Source organism: Curcuma longa, chromosome 6, assembly GCF_044706935.1.
Source record: "Curcuma longa cultivar G26 ecotype Majalengka, Jawa Barat chromosome 6, ITB_CL_G26_1.1, whole genome shotgun sequence".
Lineage (NCBI taxonomy): Eukaryota > Viridiplantae > Streptophyta > Magnoliopsida > Zingiberales > Zingiberaceae > Curcuma > Curcuma longa.
The window spans coordinates 5,921,508-5,942,248 of record NC_133866.1 but is presented as its reverse complement, the minus strand read 5'-3'; the positions used below and the strand labels follow the sequence as shown (position 1 = coordinate 5,942,248).

Genomic DNA, 20,741 nt, shown 5'->3' with positions numbered 1-20,741 from the left:
TACTAGCTCTGTATTATAACTACACACACATGCATGCATATATCGTCCTGTGAATTTTGTTGGGTCAGAAGCTGTAGGTAGGGTTAGCAGGGCTACAAGTTAAATGCCTAAAGTGGAGTGTAGCACACTTTGGCCCCCCCCCTCCTCAGGGAAAGAGAGAGAGGAGGAGGAGAACAATGGCAGTAGAAGGTGAATGAGCAGTGGCATATGAGTCATTGCAGTGGCCTGCAAGGGAGGGCCAGCTTAAAGGAGCAGATAAGGTGGTGAGTCCCAACCCAGCCATAAAAGGAGGCTTCGCGTTGGTAGCTAGATATCGCTCGCCCGCCCGCCAGGGCCGGGCCGGGCCGTGATCGGACGGCCGGATGGAGGCGGTGGCGGTGGCGCGACGGTGACCGTGTATTCCGTCGGCGGCATGATGATGATGATCAGTCTTGTTGACAATGTGTATGGTGTACAGATTGTGATTTAGACCTTTCACCGAATCAAAGATCCTGCTTTACTATTCTTCTTTTGTATATATTTGATGATCTAAGTGTCTGTCTGTCGGATCTCTAGAATATTTTTTTTTTTTAACGAGATAATAGTGCCGTGGTAGGATATTCAGATTGTCACTCAGGCAGTTACGGTTCGATCCTCAGCTACGATGTATTTACAAGAATTTTTCTTCAAATAAGGAGCGCAATTAAAGGATGCTGGGCGTCAGAGATTTTTCTCCAAATGGAGAGCGCAATCAAAGATGACCAATAGAAAACTTTTGGGATTTTTCTTCAAATGGGCCGGTCGGTGCAAAGATGGCCGGTGGAAAACTTTTGTGGGGTCTGCGGTGGTTACCTCCAGAGATAGTCAATGAGGCTAACTGGGATTTATCATTTTTTTTAGAATATTCATTTTTATTTAACATTTAAAATTTTATTTATTTATTTTTTAAATATTTTGTGAGAATTGATCAAATTTCAATTAATAATAACAATATTGTTATTAGATGAACTCAACTTTATGAACCTTGTCTATTATTATTATGTTTTATCTTTTATATTTAAATAATAATAACCACCAAACCTCTTGATTTTTTTATTTATGATTGCACCAACCCTACCCCTCGTTACATATAAAAATAAGAGGAAGAGACGAAATTAAACCTCTCTTGAAATAATTATTGCATATATATTGGTAAAAAGTTTACCAAATCTAGTTCACTTACTATTGCATCAAATTAACAACTCTTAGTTCCTTAGAATTATTTGAAATGTACACGAATCGATCTTTGATTCGGTCTGTGCCTCTATATATCGTCACTTGGCTAAACCTATAAGGCATCGTAATCGTGTTCCTCGAGCATCACGTGCTAAAGGGGTGATGGTTTGGACACTATAGATCGCGCTTATCTTACTAGGCCCACATTTCTTATTCATTATTTATTAGGTTGCAAGTAGCACATCTCATGTCGATTGATCACTTGTGGGGAATTAAAGTTTCCAATTGGCCTATTTTTGTTTGTTTGTTTGTTTGTTTAAGTTTGAGATACTAAATTTTAGACTATACATTTGCACCCTTAATTATTTTTTCTCGAGATCTTATCATCTCATTTATTTCTTGGAAGAAAACTATTCCCATACACATCATAGAATATTACTCCTACCAATATAATCTAGCACATTAAATCATTAGCGATGCGGTGTAGAAATCTACCTCACACATTCGCATGATGATGCGATGATAGAAGTCCACCTCGCATCGCATCAAGGAACGATGATGTCCTAGCAAACGACATCACAAATGACTCGTAGCAAACGGCTCACGGTATCTCCAGGAGCGATGAGAGGGTGAGGTGTTAGGTGAATAGATCCACCTTAATGATCTATCTAGTTCGCAGTAAACGACTCGCGGTAAAGACGTCCCAAATTTATTTATAGATGAGGTTTTGTTAAAAAACCTAAGAGGATGAATAGATTTACCAAAATGATCTATATAGTCTGCAACAAACGGCTCGCAGTAAAGATATTACAAATCCATTGATAGTTGACCCACTTGCTAAAAGTGTGTGTGTGTCTGGGTGGGGGGGATGGTGATGGTGACCTTGGTCCAATTTGATGATATGATCTTGCATCAGATGAACCGGTCCAGAGGCGAACGGATTATGAGGAGAGCATGCACGGAGGAGATCGGATAGTGAGGAGAGCATATGTGGGTGGCACTTGGTGTGGAGGCATTGGTGGATGGATGTTGAAGACACCGATAGAGGTCGAGGCTGATGGCATGGCGACATGTGACACGACACCGCCTATGGATGGAGGATGGAGGCAGTGAGCTCGATGGACACTGATGGTAGAGCCGGTCGATGTCTGATCTCCCATGGATTGTGAGGTAGATATGTTATTGACCGACATACTCTTATGGGTAGAGTTATTAATATGCATGAAAGTGATGGTATATAAGTGAGCACTTGTACACCATACCCTTAACCTTCACAAATCTAACATTTTATTAGACATGACATGTGTCGGGATCTTTGATTTTTGTATGTTGGTGCACCTCTTTGATGATGTATATTACCTTGCATAAAAAAGGGTGATGACATCGAAGTCTTCTCCTCCCTTTCTTCTCGTGGCATAGCTAACTCTGGTCGATTTCTGTGGAGAATAACACACATCATAGGACTCATTTATAGTTACTCCGGTGAGGTTCCTCTGATGTCTAAGTCATCGTGGAATCTCAAATAATATAAAATGAAAAAAATGATAGAGGAAAACGAAGTAAAGTAGATGATATGAGATATATAAATTTGTATTTCGATAGAGTCGGTATACGGGTGTTCCATGTTTGGGATGCAAGAACAAACAAATGGGTGACCTAAAAGAAAGCATTAAAAAGGAACTGATGCTCTAGAGCTTAATTAGAGGATATCTTGGTGGTGAGAGTCATTATTTTTGACATATCCAACGTATTATACTACTACTACTACTTTACTTACATCAAAAGTTCAAAGGCAAGAATCTAAACTTTTGATTCGGATTGCATTTTTTTTAATATATCAAATTGAAAAGATCTACATTTCATTCATTATCACATATAATCTTTAATGATGAAGTTTTAGATGCAAAAATATTGTTTAAATTTTTTTTGAATAATTTTAAATAATTTTTATTATTGTATTTGTACCATTAGAGTTTTAAAATTATTTAAATATTTATTTAGTTATTGTTAGAGCATGATTTTTTATTTTGAATCAATTTTATTCAATTAAATTTAAAGGCAATTTCTCTGCATGGTAATTTCTGATGTCTTTTTTTTTAAATTTTATTGTAAAAATGAAATTTTAAAATAATTATATTCTGTCCAGCGTCAACATTACACCCCACCTCATTGGACTTGCGGTGTTTGTAGGGTGGACAATTTGACAAATCAATGAATTATATATATATATATATATATATATATATATATATATATATATATATATATATACAAGTTTGATATTCTGCGCGACTCTCTCGTGCACCCGTGAGCACCATATCGATCCATCGTTCATCACGTGATCGCGTGCAGATCTAAAATGTGGGAATGCCATCCACCCCCGCCGCTGCCGCCGCACCGTACCACCGTCAGTAGGCCCGCACCATCGGCAGTGGCGCGCGTCGATTTTCGACGCCGGTGGATCCGATCAAATCACCGCCGGAGACCGGTCGAGGAAGGACTGTGCGACGACGGTCCTTCCTCGGCCGGTCTCCGATCGCGATTTGGCCGGAAACGGCACGTGCCACTGCTGGTCGCGTTCCAACCAAATTGCGTCGGATTCCGACTACAATCCAGCTGGAATCACCGGCCGAAGCGCTGGCGAGTGGCGCGTCGATCGGGCCCATGCTGGCGACCGGCGGTGGCCGGACGGTGCGGCGAGGGCGGCGGCAACGATGCGGCGGTCCTTCCTCGATTGAGATCATGCAGAATATCGATATATATATATATATACATATATATATATATATATATATATATAGCGGTCCTTCCGTCGATCTCCGCCAAATTGCGCTAGATTTTGATCGGAAGTGGCTTGACACCGCAATCGGCCGAAGCGCCAGTGAGTGGCGCATTCGAATCCGGCCGGCGAGTCGGCACCGATCGACGTGGTCGGACGGCCGGCGGCGGAGCGGCGGCAACGACGCATGAATCGTGGGTATCACGCAGGGGTCGCGTATTTCTTCATCGCACACTATATCAATTATATATATATATATATATATATATATATATATATTCGTTCAAGTGTATCTATAAATGTAGGATGGAAAAAGAGTGTTTCTTCCCCTTGTTGGGTAATTGGAATCCTTCCAAGTCCAAATGCTTGTTTGCTTGTGAATAAAATATTCTCCTCCTCACCTAATGCCTTTTATCCACACGCATGGCATCTTTCATTGCATCTACATAAAATAATATTATTTTAATAATAATAATAATAATAAAGTTATTTTTTATATTTTACTAATTTGAAAGAGCTCGTGACTGACCAAACTTTGTTTTCTTGGTTTCATTTGAGCTTACTCTTCCATGATGGAGAAAGGTGCAATTGACTATTGACACTTCATCTTTATTCTATGCCTAAGCTTGGACCCTTTCTCTTTCTCTCTCTTATGTAAGCATGATGATCATTTTAATAAGCTGATAAGATATTTTTATAATTAATTATATATTTATGAATTGATTTTAAATTATTATACATTTTAGATTAATTTTTTTAGTGGAAAGATAATCTTAAAATATTGACTATAAATAAGATACTATTAGTATTTCAAATTATTTTAATGATTGATGAAAAATTTATATAGAATTAAATCAATCATTTTCAAAATTAATCAATTTGAATATTTTGATTATAAAAAAAATCATTTTAATAAATACGATCATAAAATATATAGAAAAATAAATAAGAGGATAAAAATTTGAATCTTGATAAGGATAAATATTTTAAAAGTTAACTTTTAAGTGTATATATAATTGTGCTCTGAATTTATTTAATAAACAAACCAAGAAAATATGATCTACTCTCATGATTAATTAGAGGAAGATTAAGACATTTGAATTATTAAAAAAAATAATGATCCTTTATAGTTCCATGAGTGTAGTGCAATGATAAAATACTTACGAAAAATAAATAATAGGATCAGAATTTTAATTGCAATATGAATGAATATTTTAGAGATTGACCTTTAAATATATATAAATTATGCTTTAGATTTATTTAATAGGTGAATCAGAAAAGAAGATAGGATGAAATTGGACACTTGGATTATTCAAAAAATTGATAACCATTTTAAAGGAGAATTATATGCTAAAATATTATGTGAGTTTTGTATCTCGAAGATGTTTTTGATTAGTTTCCTATACGTGAATAATGAAAAGGGAGAAGGCCAATCTTTGGATCAAGAAGTAGAATAATAAGACATATTCTAATAATATTTTACCATGTAAAAAATGATAACAATATTCTCTGCTTGACTAACTTGCATAGATTTTTATCCTCTAGAAAGAAAAAATAGTGTAGAATAAACTCAATGTGTAAGGTAAAACTTGAGGAACTCTTTGCAAGCACATACTGAAATTCTCAGGGACATGTTTAAAAAGAGAGATCATTATTATGATCGAAAAAGTTTAAGAAAAAAAAACCAATAAATATCATAAGATAGGATGCTGAACTACTAAATCATCATCAATATCTAAGTACAGTTCTTCTAAAAATTCAATTTTCATTAACCTTTATGATCTTGTACACATAGGAGGTTGGACACCCAGTACAAGTTAGTGACTCGACCTAATTAGAAAGGAAAACCAACCTCTAGGTTCAGCGTGGGTAAAAAAAATCAATCTATATACTTAGCAAGAGAAGACTTAAGGGCCTGAAGTATGATGAAACAGATTGGAATCTAAATGTTGGCACTTACACTGCCATGGATCGCGACCGAACCTACCACGAGGGTGCTTAGGTGATCGGGTTGGTCTGCGATCTCGAAAGAATCATGAATTTTCCACTGTGAAGGGAGTGATATTTTGCTCACCGCAACAATGGATGCAAATGCTCAAACTAAACACGACATAAAATGAGTCAATATAGACGGCCTCGACAGTTTGAAGCCTCACAATGACAAGGGCATCCCTCTCCGGGTAGTAGCTTGGTACGATAGTCATACGATAATTCTTCCCCTGTGGCAATCTGACAAAGGATAGAAAAATAAGAATAACTGCACACAAAAAAGATAAATAGGACAGGAGAAAGATGTCATACATCTTGACTAGCATATAGACCGATATGAGCAAGCTGGATGTCCATGTTCTCCACAAAAACTAAATGATCAACTAGATTGGGTGAACAGCTGTAGCCATTTGGAAGACGATAAAATAAGTGTCGGGAGCATTAAAAGGCTAAAGAGAAGAAATACTGTCTGGAATATATGCCTCTTCATAAGTTGCAAAAGAAAGGGTTGCAAAGCGTGAGTATTTTACCTGTGATTGATGAATCGTGCAACATTCCCATGTTTAGTTGCATCAATGACACATGGCACCATCCCACCAATCCACTGTCTAGTGCCATCAACATGGGCACTGATGTCGTAGATATAGCTACAGCCATCAGAGTCATATCTGAAAATAATGGAGAATCAGCATAGAGGATATGAAAAGTAACATACAAGTATGAGAATCAGCATAGATGCATTAGAATTTAGAAGCATAGCAAACCTCTACCTCTTTGTGTTCGCCTCCTCGACATTCAAGACCTCTCCAATGTACTCGCAAATGAAAGTGCCACGTGAAATAGTCTCCCCAGCCCTGACTGCCCAACCCTGCAAGAACAGACAGACTTAGTCAAGGACTAACAACTTTCGAGGACTTGCAAACGTTTACCTTCTTTTCTGTTCTGAATATTTCCAGCTTAATTTGAACTCCATTCTGCAATACTCTGTTGGGACATGTTGCATCACACTTGCAGCAGGAATTGCATTCTTGGACCAGGAGATCTTCCTGCAAAAATTGTAACAAGATGTCTTACAAAGGACAATATACTCAACAAAAAATTTTGAAATTTCATTTGATGAATGATAAATACTACACAAGCACTAAAGCAACATCAATGTAAAAGGTTAAGATGGTTTATCACACCTATTCAAAGGAAATCATCATTAATAGGACAGAATGGTTAAGTAAAAAAACTCATCAGGTTCCCTTTAAAGTAATAAAATTTTAGAATAATATGGCATGATCATATAGTATCCGATAACAATTAAGGATAACTCTAATTGAGGATAAAAATATGTGATATATATATATATATATATATATATATATAGTATAGGCATGTTCAAAGATAACAAAAAGATTATATAATTAGACAAGTTGAAATAAGTATAATTGAAGGTGTAAGAAATAGAGATTAAACAATATTCTATTTAATGTAAAATTCAAATTGATTTACGAGATCTGGATATTCCTATCAATATAGCCTTGTTTACTCATAGAGAAAGTGGTGAACATAGAAAAAATTGGGAAAATTTGAGGGAAAATAGATTTTAATATGTTGTTTCTATGGAGAGAAAATGAGAAGAAAGTAGCTCCTTCCTCAGATTTACCTATCCCCAATTCCTGTCTTTCTCTCCATGATTATCTTCGTCAGGTGCTGGCAACAAGGACTACTCACCTCAAGTCTCACTCACCACAAGCACTGGCTGGGAGCACTGCTGCTAGCGAACCACAAGGGGGCAAGACAAAGGAGAAAGAAGATCAGAGTAAAAGTGGTATTTTATTAAATCCTTTACATCTTCCCAATTGTTTCTCTTCCCAAAAAAACAGGTTTTGCAACTTTCCTCTCTCCCTGTTTCCTGTCATTCTCTGAATATCCACCTCCCCAACACTCTCTTCCCTAATAAAGATGCCCTTACTCGATTGCAGACAAAATCACCAACATGAAGGTAAACAGCTAGATAAGAATATACACAAGGATGTCGTGTAGAGGATTCCATCAAGGTCATATATAGTCATGGTAGAAAACCCTAGAGGAAGCAACCTTTGAAATAAAAGATGGTTCGTTTGACTGGTCAGGCATATATTTTCAATATTCTAGGTCACTGTCGAGTATCAAGAGACAAGTTATAGTTCTCTAGTGTGATGATATCATTATCATCACAAATCTTCATTTTCATCAAAATTTAAGGGTTCTCTAATACCCCAATAACATGATATGAACACCACATATCCCAGACACAAATTATACAAACAAAATCTGAAAGTGACGATGCTAATATTAAAATATGATGCAACTTGGTTTGTTTATTAGATCAATTACATGGTATAACATTGATTTTTTAAAGACTGGCAATTTTATTAAATTATGATACAATTACACAAGAATAACACCAGAATTTGCCAACCCACATGCAATCATATTCCTAGGTTTTTGTTTGTTTTAGCTGATCACTAATATTTTGTGGAATTTTCATGGCCTAACTACATTTAAGTCCTTTGTTGAAACTGCATTCAAATTGCATGAAAAGGTGAGCTAGAATGGATTAAAATTGCATCTATCCTCTGATCAATGACGAATCGATGCACAAGCATACACGGTCTTCCAGATATTTCTAAATAAGGTCAGAATATTGCCTTTTTCATTGAAAAACTAAAAGAGGCCTTACAATATACATGAATTTGCGGGTTACCAAAGTCTTGCTTTAGTCAATATTTGATGCCAAATCAAATAAAGTGTTTCAAATTGCACTAAGCCCACTAATCCATATAATATCTCCAATCTGAAAGAAAGTTAGGGACCCAGAGACATAAAATGGGTTCAGCTACTAGATTCTTCAAGTGCCAACCTCTCGTTGAAAAAAAGTAGCCATTTTTAATCTTATATAGTAGCATTTTTGGCGCACTCGAGGACTATTGAAGTTGTTGCCTTTGAATGAAACCAAGTTGATTAAACTGAACATGATTTGTTTAAATCAATACAACTTCATTAGACGAATTATGATTATTAGAAGGGTCAAGAAGTCGACAATTTATCATTCAAGATGGTTTTTGTCTCGGCAAATTCATCTTTGCAATCCAAATGATTCGCTAAAGAATGTTTATTGGCTGCGAAATGCATGCCAATGGCCCGCAAGTTGATATAAAGATATTATGGTTTACACATGATAGAATTTTTTTGACCAAACTTACGAGCATGGCTTGTAAGTCAAACTTCTAAATTAGAATAATATGCCCATGCAAAGCTTTGCCAATGCCCCACATACCAAGACTTAAAAGTTTTATTTTATTTTTATTAGCTTTAACATGAACCATTACAGTTATGATTGTTGATTAAGCAATTGAATATATTTAATAAAATCATACGTTTCATTCATTGAACCAAAATGTATCAGAGTTAGGCTATATATTCATCCAAATCTAGTGTCTCAAAGATATTGCATTATCATAAACCAGTTTATGGTCTAATTTATTTTATTCTATTTTAATGTTAAACTTTATTGTTTTTGTTTACTATTTCTAGTAAACTTGTCTATTTGCACTGGATATAAGATGATATTTTTTAAGGTCTGAAAGAGTTTCCCTTCTCACTGTTTTCAATCATCCAAGAAATAGTACAAAATTTTATATTTTGAAGATTATCTCTACTGAGATTGCCGATTGAAGCACACAATCCCATGATATCAACAGATGAGCCCCACAATATATCCTAATGTTGAGTCACTAAGGTTGATTCAGTTCACACAACATATTCTAATGTAGGTCAATTGGAGAAATGAAACTCAAGCAACCAGATAAATACATTACCTCCAAGACTATCCGGCCTTTCTTATCATAAGCACATCTACAATGCATTGAGTTTCCAGTGGCATCTTTAGCATTCATATGATCAGCGTCAAATAAGAATATATGGCTGCAACTTTCAGGATAGCACATTGAGTCTGGGCAGTTGCAACCCAGTTGTAAATCCTGCACAAATATACTTGGAAGCCAATCATTCACCATAATGTCAGCATTACTTAGATTAAGAAATTATTCCTATAGGAAGAAGGTATAGCTTTTGCCGCAACTAGCATTTCAATCAAAATATATGAACTCAGCAAGTACCTTTGCCTCCCGAGAAAGATATGATCCTATCAACTGTTTAGTTATATAGTTAAATTCTTTCCAAGGCATATGAAGTCGAGGTTCTTGATCATAGGTCCCTTCATGAGATGCTATAAGGAAAGAATCCTTCAAATAGTCATCAACAACACAAGTAATGGGAACTGCTTCTTTGCCAAAACTCACATCTTCACACAAAATAATGCCTTTCTGCACAGAATTGAAGTTAAGATGTTCTGGGTTGAGTATATAGTGACTTTCATCCATCTCCCAATTTGCATTGCTGCAAGAATCTTCCAAGTATGCAGGAGTTTGTGCAAGTATGGGTTTGGAAGCAAGTAGAGGAGCTAAAGAATCTGTCTTTTGTAAAGTCTTGCATCCTTTAGGGCAGATGAATCCATCTAGATGCCAACCTACTTGGATATTCTGCTCACTGCAAAGCTTTAATGCCTTCAAGTAAACATTCTGCGGCAGGAACCCATACTTAACCTCCAATGCAGAATGAAAATTAGTTCTGCAACACGCAGAACTTGCAACAGAAAGTAGCTCAGGGCTACTTGGCCGAGGCTTTGTTTTCTGGATCTTAGATAGAAAGGTTTCTGCAACTCCTGAGCAATGGATATCCAGTAGCAGCCCAAGATCCAATGATTCAGGTGAATGAGTATTTCGTTCGTTGACAACATGTATGGAATGAGAAGACTTGCTATGCTTTGGCATGCCAAAACTAATAAGGCCTTTGTATCTCTTGGATGCATCAAAGTTTTTCTTAAATCTTGGATAGCAATTCCTATTACGCTTCAGATGGTGATTTCCTCTCTGTTGAGGAAATTGGATAGTAGAATTTCGGTTCATATGGGCAACTTGGTGGTGCCGACCAAGATCAGGTAGCAGATCAAATCTTAAACCACAAGATTTACAGATGAATTTTTGGGAACCTTCATGGTTTTCAGTGGCATTGTTACTACTACTGACTATATTGTTTATCTCTATTTTTGGCTGAAGATATTCATCCAGGGATCGTAGATTAAGGTTTGGTAATCTAAAATCCATTGAATGACATGACAATATGTGTTGCCATAAGTGATCAGAACTGACAAAGTGACTATTGCAAGACATACATCTGAAGATTATTGAGTTTTCAAGGAATTGCATTCCATGTCTGTCTTTTACATGTGTTTCCACAACTTTTCTGTTGGTAAATGAGGTCATGCAAACAGCACAAGCATATCCTCTAAAAAGCCATCGAGCCTCCTTTTTATGCACTTGAGTCCAGTGTATACCAAGAGTATGGTCATCAGCGAAGACCTCAGCACAAATTTTACACTTAATACTTATTTCATAGTTTTTATCGTTATTTACTGTGGGCATGGGTATTTTGTCTTCCCAGGATGATTTTTCCCTGTCTTTATCCATGTTGAAACCCCAAATATTTGAAAGTTTATCTCTTTCACTTGTCACCAACTTCAATAAAAAATCTCCTGTTGTTGGATCTTTCATGGCTTCAGATAATATCCATGATAATGTGTCACCTCTTGATACTGGCCTTTGACAAGACAGACTAATTTTCATGAATCCATAGAGAAGTTCACATGCTTGGTGTAAACACAACATTTCCCTCCTTGAGCTGCACTGATTCAGGAGATTCAAAAAAATGTCTTTTGATACTAGCCGACTCCTGCCATTTCTTGCACGTTTAAGAAATTTTGGAAGGTGGTTATTGCAGTATAATGTGTGCCTCGTGGCGCACTCTAGACATTGATCATCATTATTTTGATGTTGGCTTCCTATGCAGCGTGGTAAATCTGGACGACTACTTAGAGGAGCAGGTAATGCATTGTAAAGCTCAGATGTTTTCATCAAGCAATCTCTTTCATCTGAGGTTACGCCAATCACAACTGGAATTAAATTCTCATGTGTTGTCTGAATTTCTCTTGGTGATGTAAGCTCGTTGTGAACCATGTTTGAGCTAGAAGAACTTTCCAAGACCATATTGTCATTGCTACCTCCCCTGACAGTGTGCCCCAAGAGATGACTCTTGCTATGCATTGATCCATGACTTCCCAGAAGCTGATGTTTCTTACAAAATGTGGATCCTTGTCGAGCATGATGCTTACAGTTTCTGCCATGAGTAGTTGTGCCCTTGCACATGGGGGCTTCAAGATGAATTGTTTGCGCCTCCTGAGAAAGCTTTTCTGGATTTCGAACATTCAGGTGGGCACAACAGTAAATATGGCCATCACTTGCCCATCTTCCACACTGTCGTCCTTTAGATAGGACAAAAGCTTGACATTGTCGATATTTTTCTTTAGCTTCTAATTCATTTTGAGTGTATGGCAAGATTCTGTTTTCTCTTACTGTTTCTGGAAAAATATCCACTTGTGATGACTGAATTAGCTTTACATCACTACCTTCATCTACAAATCCATTGCATGTCTTGGCCAAGGATTGAGATTCCAATGACCCAGCCACCATATGTAGTTCTTCAACCTTATATGACTCACATGGAGGCTGAGATTTTACATATTCTTGGTAACTTTTGAAATCAACTTCTATCACATTGTTCTGAGAGAGTTTGGGAATAGCACAAATTTCTGCTTGGCAGATTTCAAGTTTTGAGTGCTTCCCACTAGCTTCATTTCCCACAACCAAAGAACCGCTCACATTGTTTGGACCTGTGTTTCCATGAACATGAGTTGATGGAGAGGAAAAGAACAATTTCATGGCATCTTGTCTCCAAGTTTTCCATTCAGGACCTAACTCAGGCTGCGTTGGTGCATTCCACAGCTCATTAATTTTCACCCAGAATATTGAATCCATCAACTCCTGGTTCATGCAAAGAAATGGATCATCCAGAAGAATTGAAACTAGTTAACTGAATAGGTAAGCAAAAATTGTAACAGAAAGATTGGTGGCAAAGACAACCAGACATATCACAAGGTCCTAGATTTTTAAAAGGATTTACATGCATGAACTAAAAATAATTAATCCAAGGTGCACAGTAATTACACCAAAATTGATCTTAGGACACAAACAATAGGCATCCTAATGTAAATCGGCTTACCCTCACATGGTTGATAACAACTTTTCAGGTAAAATGAGAATAAAAATTCAACTTATCTAATAAGAACATATTTAAGCTCATTAGGACCAATGTATCTGCAAGTGCTCTCACTAATTTAATTTGCTGAAAAGAAGCAATTACCATAAAGAACTTGATATTTGTAGCTTCTCCCAATTAGCGCTATTTTCCAAATTCTAATATATACTGCTTTCAGATACCAAAGAGGAAATTGAACTATATAATAGCTTGAAGTGTCTATTGGCTATTGGTCAACATAATATCATTTTGGCACCATCAAATAATACCGTATAGTGTTGACATAGGTAAATGTCATTATCTTGCCAAACCAACACAATTTTGATGGTACAAACTGAGACAGCTTGTTTTGACCGACACCATTTGAGACATGAAGATTCTATTCCCATGACTCATCCTTTGATTTCATTTATTGGTCAATAAGGAGGAGATGAATCACTTAAAACATAGAAGAGAGTAAGAGGAGAAGCATCGACCAGAGTATTAGCAACAAGAAGAGTGACACTAGAAGCAGAGAAATTAAGATTTATTCATATATTGTACGCATTTGTTGAAGTCATAGATGTATTAGGCAAAATGTAAATCCCAGTGGCTAACCAAATATATTTATATGCATGTGTAGAAACCAATTTTAGTACGGATGTCCTAGGAGGATTATTTAATTAGGGCTTTAGGGAAATTATGGGGTTTATTCCACTAGGATAATAGAAAAAACTAATGCACTTGTTCAAAGCATAACACTCGTCTTTTCAGCATCAGTACAGTATAATCACTAATAAAAATATTTGTTATACTAGTGTAACTTGTTGCTTTAATTGCTACAGGTTTACATTTGAAGGTCAACAAGTTAAGTGGAAGAGGATTATAAAATCAAAATTCATTTGAGTTGGTCTTTGCAAGGTAGAAGAAAAAATAAAGTGCTAAATGGGATAGAGCGACAAAAGTACTGAAAATTTAAGATAAGGTCATGGCAAGATAAGTCATTTATCATTACAATAGATGTCAAGTGAAAGTGCAATGATGTATACTTTCGAAATAGGTTACTCATCATCTAGTTTTTGGTTCATGATTGAGGCCAATAAAGAAGCCCCCATCTCTCTTGTCAAGGGATCTTCACTTCTGATAAAATTTATCTTCTTTGTCCCTTTTGGCTTTCTTAGTGTAATATCAACCAAGCTCCTATGTTTTAAATATTATATTAGGTTTTCTACAAAACTAAAATGATCCTAAAGTTAAATAAACCACATTACCTCTTTTTATTGAAACATTTCTAGAATAAAAATAAATTAAAAAAAGAGGTGTAGATGATGTCCTTAATATTGAAAGCAGCACAACCAATAATATTTAATAAAAATAACCAAATAACATTAAATATAAGACTATTCAAAAAAGATATACTAAAATCAGAGACAAGTGTATCAATATGCAAAGTAATTTTAACAAAATGTTTAAATATATACCTATTAAGAATGTAGAAATATAATCGATCAAAAGCCATCTAAAAATTTAACACTGGTTGATGAAGGAAAGCAACCATCAAGTTTTCTAACGTCATTAATATTGTTGTTTGACAAACTTGTTAGTCGGACACCAATGTTCAAAATCTCCATGCACTCAAGACCAATAAATGACTCCTAAAAGAATATAGTCACGTATTTTGCTTAAGCTCAATAAAAGAACAGCAATAGTCCAATACCCTACCATGTTAGATCTAGTGTATCAACAGCATGCATTTTAACAGTGATCCAAACCAAATTCACTGCCTCTCTTCATAAAATCATGAATACTAGAACATGTATTAATATAACTTAACAGAATAAGATGATAAATCTAGCAGGATAAAGTATGCCAGCAATAGATTGCAATTATCCATAGTATGGATCTATAACTACTTATTCAAGTCTTAAAATTCAAACTTCATTTTTTTCATACCTCTATAAGTGTTTCAATAGAGCCAGCACTTTGTGCATTCTGACATTTATCTTTCCAGGAAGACAAATTATTCAGAAGCCAAGTATTATCTATATAACAAGGGAGAATCATCTGCAAGAGATCAACAAGCAAAACAAAGACATATCAGAATCCAGCCATCTTAATCTATTAAGCTCTATAGGTAAGTCAATTCCCTACAGCCAATTAGAGGCTGAATGAGGTCAACAAAAGGAAAATTGGATTCAACAATAAGAAACCAATAAAAAATGCTAATAGTAGATGAGGTTGTACCAAGCAAGACTTTGAAATGCATATTGTTGCAAATTATCCTTAATAAAAAATAATCACTAAAATTGAGTAATTGGCAATTTAAATAGTCATCAGTAACTTAATAAATATAAACAAAAATCAGTTTAGCCACAAGCAAACAGCATTTAAGTTTCTAAAAGTTAACTAATAAATAAAACATTTAATGAATATCCAAAAAAAACTAAAAATATAAAAGTAATTAAGTAACTGAGTGGAATCATCATTGATTTCATCATATTCCTCATTTGCTATAGTACGTGAGGAGATAGTCAGATTACATACAGGTGGTGCAGGTGCCCTACTATTGATAGCTCACTAACCAATAAATTGGCTATAGTTGGTGAGCCTAAAGAAGCAAATATTTACATCGCATATGCTCCGTAATCTCTTGCCAGCACAATTGGTCCACCCACACATTGATAGATTATATAACCACATAATCGCAGTTTGTACAGTGTAAGATGTGGAGAACTGTTGCATTCATGGATCACCATGTAGAACAACCAAGTACACCATAATAAATATAGGAAAAAAAATCAAGATTTGGGTCATGCTTGAGCCCTACCTTCTTTTAGTGAATCCATATACACAGAACTCAAAAAAATAGGTGAAACAAATGGTATTTTCTACTTCTAAAAGTAAAACTTTCAAAAGCATGGGTAATCAAAAAATTACCAGTTTTAAAATGAATAATGAATAAACTTGAAAAAGTAAAGTGATCTATTTATTTGAATTCAAGATGGTGAAAGTATATCAACCAAATGAAAATGCAAATTATTCAAAAGGTATAATAGGATTATACTTGAATCTACCATGCATATTCAATCTAAAAATTGGACAAATTTTTTATTCATAGAAAATAAATTGAAAGATATTGCGAAATACCAAAAGAACAGAAGAAAATAGTTTCACGCAATGATGATAAACACCAAAATTAAAGAAAGTTATTAGGCACATATTCAAAAGAATAAATCCTCAATACAAAAATCAAATTATTTTATGAAATCTTTCATTAGATAAGCAATATCATTCATTTCTTAGGAAATAATCACAAAAAGAATAAATGCAGCAAGGAATGATACATCTTAATCTTGCCATCATAATTTCAATGTCAATAGAATCATACCAAAATAAGCACAAGTAGTTTCTATCATAGTTATGATCAGTTTGCCATTATAATCTTCATCATTGCAAATGATTTAATTTTTTTTTTAAAATACCATAGGCATATTCATAAGTCAATTTAAATGAAGTACCCATGACTATTTGATGTGAAACAGGCCATGTCTCAGTCCATGATTTTGCAACAAGAAAAAAATAAATGTGAGAGAGTAAAATAGTAGCATTTATCATCCATACCTATCTCAAAGAATAGAGTCAGACATAAGCTTCTAATACACTTAAGCAAAATAGGAGACTTCATACTTGATTTAGAAAATAAAGTTAAAAGAAATATTATATGAATATTTGACCTATCTAATTTGATTTGAAATGATTTATATTATGTAATATAGATTATTATGTTATACGAATTATCTTGAAGGATTTGATAAGGACTCAGATCATATGCACACAAGAAAATAATTTCCATTGTTGTACTCTCTTAGCCTATGTTGTGCATCAACATGTTCATATAATTTTCATTATTTAAGTGCAGTTTTCTCCTATAATCTCCTTTGTTGTGCAAAACCCTAAAAACTGACACTAGGAAGCATGCAAAGAATTTTATACCCAGTAGGTCTCCAGGAAATGACTTGTCATGATTTCTCTGATCCAAATTTCACTAACCCAACCATTTCCAGCCACACCCAACTTAACAAAAAAAAACTCAATGAAGTAGAATCGTCAATATCAGACCCATCCCTGGTCAACAAGTTTTAAAACTGTACAAACTAGTTTACAGATTATTAAAAAAAATCTTGTTTACAGAAGTATGACAGTCTTTTCTGTATGTAATCATTTTCTTTTGTGTCTTGTGGAAATCCCAAATTGACTGCCTAGCTTAACCTTCTTATAACCATATTCAGTCATGTAATATGCATACTCATTTAATAATGGTAGGGATCAAATCCTTGACATGATTAAGTAATCATGTCCTCTTGATGCCTGTGTCATGTTTTGCAATTGGTTATTGATATATAAAATTATGGTAGGGATCAAAAATAGACAAGCCTATCCAAAAAAACAACAAAGAATGTACAAATTAGGCTAATTTTTAAAATGGCTATTGACCTATTGTGAGAAGGAACTTACAGTTTGGAGCATCACAAGCATTCTTCCAAAATCAGGATAATCTCTACATTGCGCAGCTTCTCTAGCAAATTCTTTCCAGAAGGCAGCTTTCCGGACATTCTCAATCACAGCCTAGAGAAAGTAGAAAATATACAAAAAAATGTACCATTAGGATAAAATAATGCAATGACACATTTATGATATTGCAATAATATCACCTCAATGTGCAGATGATCACTAATATTTAGCATTGTTACAGCAAGCTTTTGCATGACATGTCGACGCGGAATAGTCAAATCCTTCACCAGCTTTCTCCATTTCCGATGGGTACCACGGACGAGTGGTTCTGGTAATTCATCGATGGAACAAACAAGCAGCATATCTGTCCAAGAATATGTCCTGCTACGAGGAAAAAAGATTGGAATGTATCTCTTTCGCTCATGTGTAGGCTTTGCTCGTATGGCTGAAAGTGGACAATCAGCCTGAGGACACTGAATTCCTGTTTGCCACTTACCTCTCCACTGTTTCAAGAGAAAATATGATTACTCAAACACAAGTAAAAGAAAAAGAAAATATTTCTCTACAAAAAATTATGAAAGATGGTTAAATATTAATAATGGGAACCATCAATTTTGTCCTGGAAGTTTAGAAAGCCAAGTACAACATTGTATTCGCTATATGTTTAATAACTAATACATATGCTTTTTTAAAAACACTAGATACTGCCAAAAAGTATATTGTAATAACTTTATTATATATAGCTAGATCCATGAGACAAAGCCCAGCAAGTTTGTACACATCACAATACACAGACAAACATAGGAGATAGAAAAACACAATATGTGGCATTGCTTACAATTTATTCAGAAGAAGCAAAAGGTCAAGAACTAGTTATTATGAGATATTCCTTGAAAGGTTCAAATATGTTTAAAACCAACTACATTTCTAGGGGCAGTCGCTCAAGTTCCCAATGTACACAGCTTTGCTAATGTCTCAAGACTCAAGAGTCAAGAGTGCATTGATCATAGGGCAAACAGAGAACCAGCAAGGAGGAGAATATAGATGAAATTACTGGCAAAACTTATGTGTCATGTGATCCATCCAACAATTCATAGAGGGTAGCAACGTTTCAACTTTCAATTATACCACCTAGAGCATACATGACCATACTAGATAGATTCAGCTCTATGCATGTGTGGGAAGTCAAAGATAGTAAAAAAGGAAAAATACAACTAGATTAGCTGTAAGAGACAATGAATTTTAACAATAAGGTCCTCAGGGAATCCTCTCTTCACTATCAACACTTAAACAAACAAAAAAAGGGGCACAAAAGTCATTTTATTATTGTTACCTTAGAAAATTAATTACAAGAACTTTTATGTCTTCAAGGATGACAAAGGAAAAACTAAATGCTGACGGAATCATAAACCAAAGATAATAAATATGATCAAAGGCAAAAAAACATCTAAGTTCTTTACAGGATTTGAGAAGATTAGTGAATAGATATAGACATACAGGCATGTTGCTATTATAAGAAGAGGTAAGGCATACCTTTACCCACAGTCCAACAGGATGATCTGGCTCAACGGTGTTGTTCCTTTGTGTACCTAACTCTCCCTCTTGGTTTACAATTTGCACATTGCACTCATCTACTCGATTCTCATTTTGCACCTGATCATCCCGCTGGACATTTAAAGGACTATTGTCAGTGGCCAATAAATGGTTATCTTCTTGCTTCTGCATGACAATGTTATCTTGCTTGAAATCTCTGACATTTGCAAAGTCTTGTACTGCAATAAAGGGGTGAGGCTGCTCATTTCTGTCCCTAAGGGAATGAGAAATACAAGTTGTTTCAGATATTGTGTTGTGAATCATATCCAATCCAGCACCATTTATTTCCCCCTTTTTGTCATCTTTTGTACAATTGTGATCATTCAATGCTATTCTATCCACTAATTCTGCTTTTTTTTCCAGTGCGAAGTAACTAACTCTTTCCAAAAAATGAGGATCTGATGAGGAATGCAATTTCATAGAAGAACTAGAAAACATATTATTGCAATCTTCTTTACCAAAGGAACATTTTTCTTGTGCGTGAATATCTGATATTCTATATCCGTGGATGTGCGTAACAGAAACTGAGTGATTATCACTTCCTTTAGTGCGGCACGTTTGATCTTCTTCCACCTTGCATTGTTCCAAATCATCAATGTGCATGCTTTCCAGCTGAGTAAATGACGGAATGCAAGGAGAAGTTTCAATACCTTTCAGATTGTCATCTTCGACACAGTAACACGGATCCACTCCGTATCCTTGTTGAGCAAAATCAACACTGAATTATGTCCTCTGTAACAATTTACCAACAACAGCCGTTATCCAGGCATTGTCCGTTGATAATCAGCACGTGGAAAGGTAGATTATTCTACCACGTCTCTTATTAACTACTTGGGCTTCGACACAGAATGTACTACTGAATCCCTAATAAACAGACAATCGGCATGGCTCCATTTCACTGCAATTTGGAAACGTCCAAGGTAAATTGAATCGATCGACAACAATGATCCGGTTATTCGATATGAAATCACTAAATGGACGGCTCGGAACAGGCAGAACTTTACCACGCCGACAAATTTAACAAAAAAAACAAAAAAATCGGGACGCAAGTCGCTTCGGCTCCACAGTAGGGCGTGTTACGCAATCGGAAAGAAAAAAAGGGAAATGGTGGATCAGAAAAAATCAGAGGTAAGAAGAGGTTTCCGGAAAGACGGAGCTAATCTTCAAAGAGGGTAATAGATGAGGGCAGAATCGGAGGATGAAGAGAAGGAGGAGACCAGAGAAAGGAGAGATTTCACTCACCTGCACCGCCCACAATTTCCGTAGTTGGCGGATACTTCCATCGCCGTCTTTGGTTGGTTTCTCCGGCCACCAGCAACCAGCGCGCCACCGCCCGTCGCCGCCTTCGATGCCTGGGAGATCGAGGATTAGCCTATTCTCTCTCTTAATCAGATGCAAATTTTGTGCATGTTGACCGCATAGAGAAAGTTATGAACAGCCTCCTCGTAACCGT

The 20,741-nt window shown here is 35.7% G+C and overlaps 1 protein-coding gene across 2 annotated transcripts; it reads right to left on the bottom strand.

Annotated features, from left to right (window-relative positions):
- Window positions 1-5,661: 5,661 nt before the first annotated feature.
- LOC141830961 (histone-lysine N-methyltransferase SUVR5) lies at window positions 5,662-20,665 on the bottom strand. Of its 2 annotated transcripts, XM_074718410.1 has the most exons (12): window positions 20,531-20,665; window positions 19,229-20,186; window positions 17,896-18,198; window positions 17,699-17,809; window positions 15,137-15,247; window positions 10,111-12,930; window positions 9,811-9,972; window positions 6,892-7,008; window positions 6,733-6,830; window positions 6,493-6,630; window positions 6,275-6,362; window positions 5,662-6,202 (listed from the first exon to the last, which is right to left on the bottom strand). In XM_074718410.1, the coding sequence occupies exons 2-12, from the start codon at window positions 19,889-19,891 to the stop codon at window positions 6,095-6,097; spliced, it is 4,719 nt and encodes a 1,572-aa protein (XP_074574511.1). In that variant the 5' UTR covers window positions 19,892-20,186; window positions 20,531-20,665; the 3' UTR covers window positions 5,662-6,094. The 2 variants fall into 2 exon arrangements, with proteins under 2 accessions (XP_074574511.1, XP_074574513.1); XM_074718412.1 differs by lacking the exons at window positions 5,662-6,202; window positions 6,275-6,362; window positions 6,493-6,630; window positions 6,733-6,830; window positions 6,892-7,008 and having other exon boundaries at window positions 9,836-9,985.
- Between the last annotated feature and the right edge of the window lie 76 nt (window positions 20,666-20,741).

Coding starts and splice junctions, on each gene's coding strand:
- LOC141830961 (XM_074718410.1), bottom strand. CDS start 19,891: ATGCACATTGATGATTTGGAACAATGCAAGGTGGAAGAAGATCAAACG. Junction 6,363..6,492: donor GCACGATTCATCAATCACAG/GTAAAATACTCA, acceptor AAATGGCTACAG/CTGTTCACCCAATCTAGTTG. Junction 6,203..6,274: donor GTCTATATGCTAGTCAAGAT/GTATGACATCTT, acceptor ATCCTTTGTCAG/ATTGCCACAGGGGAAGAATT.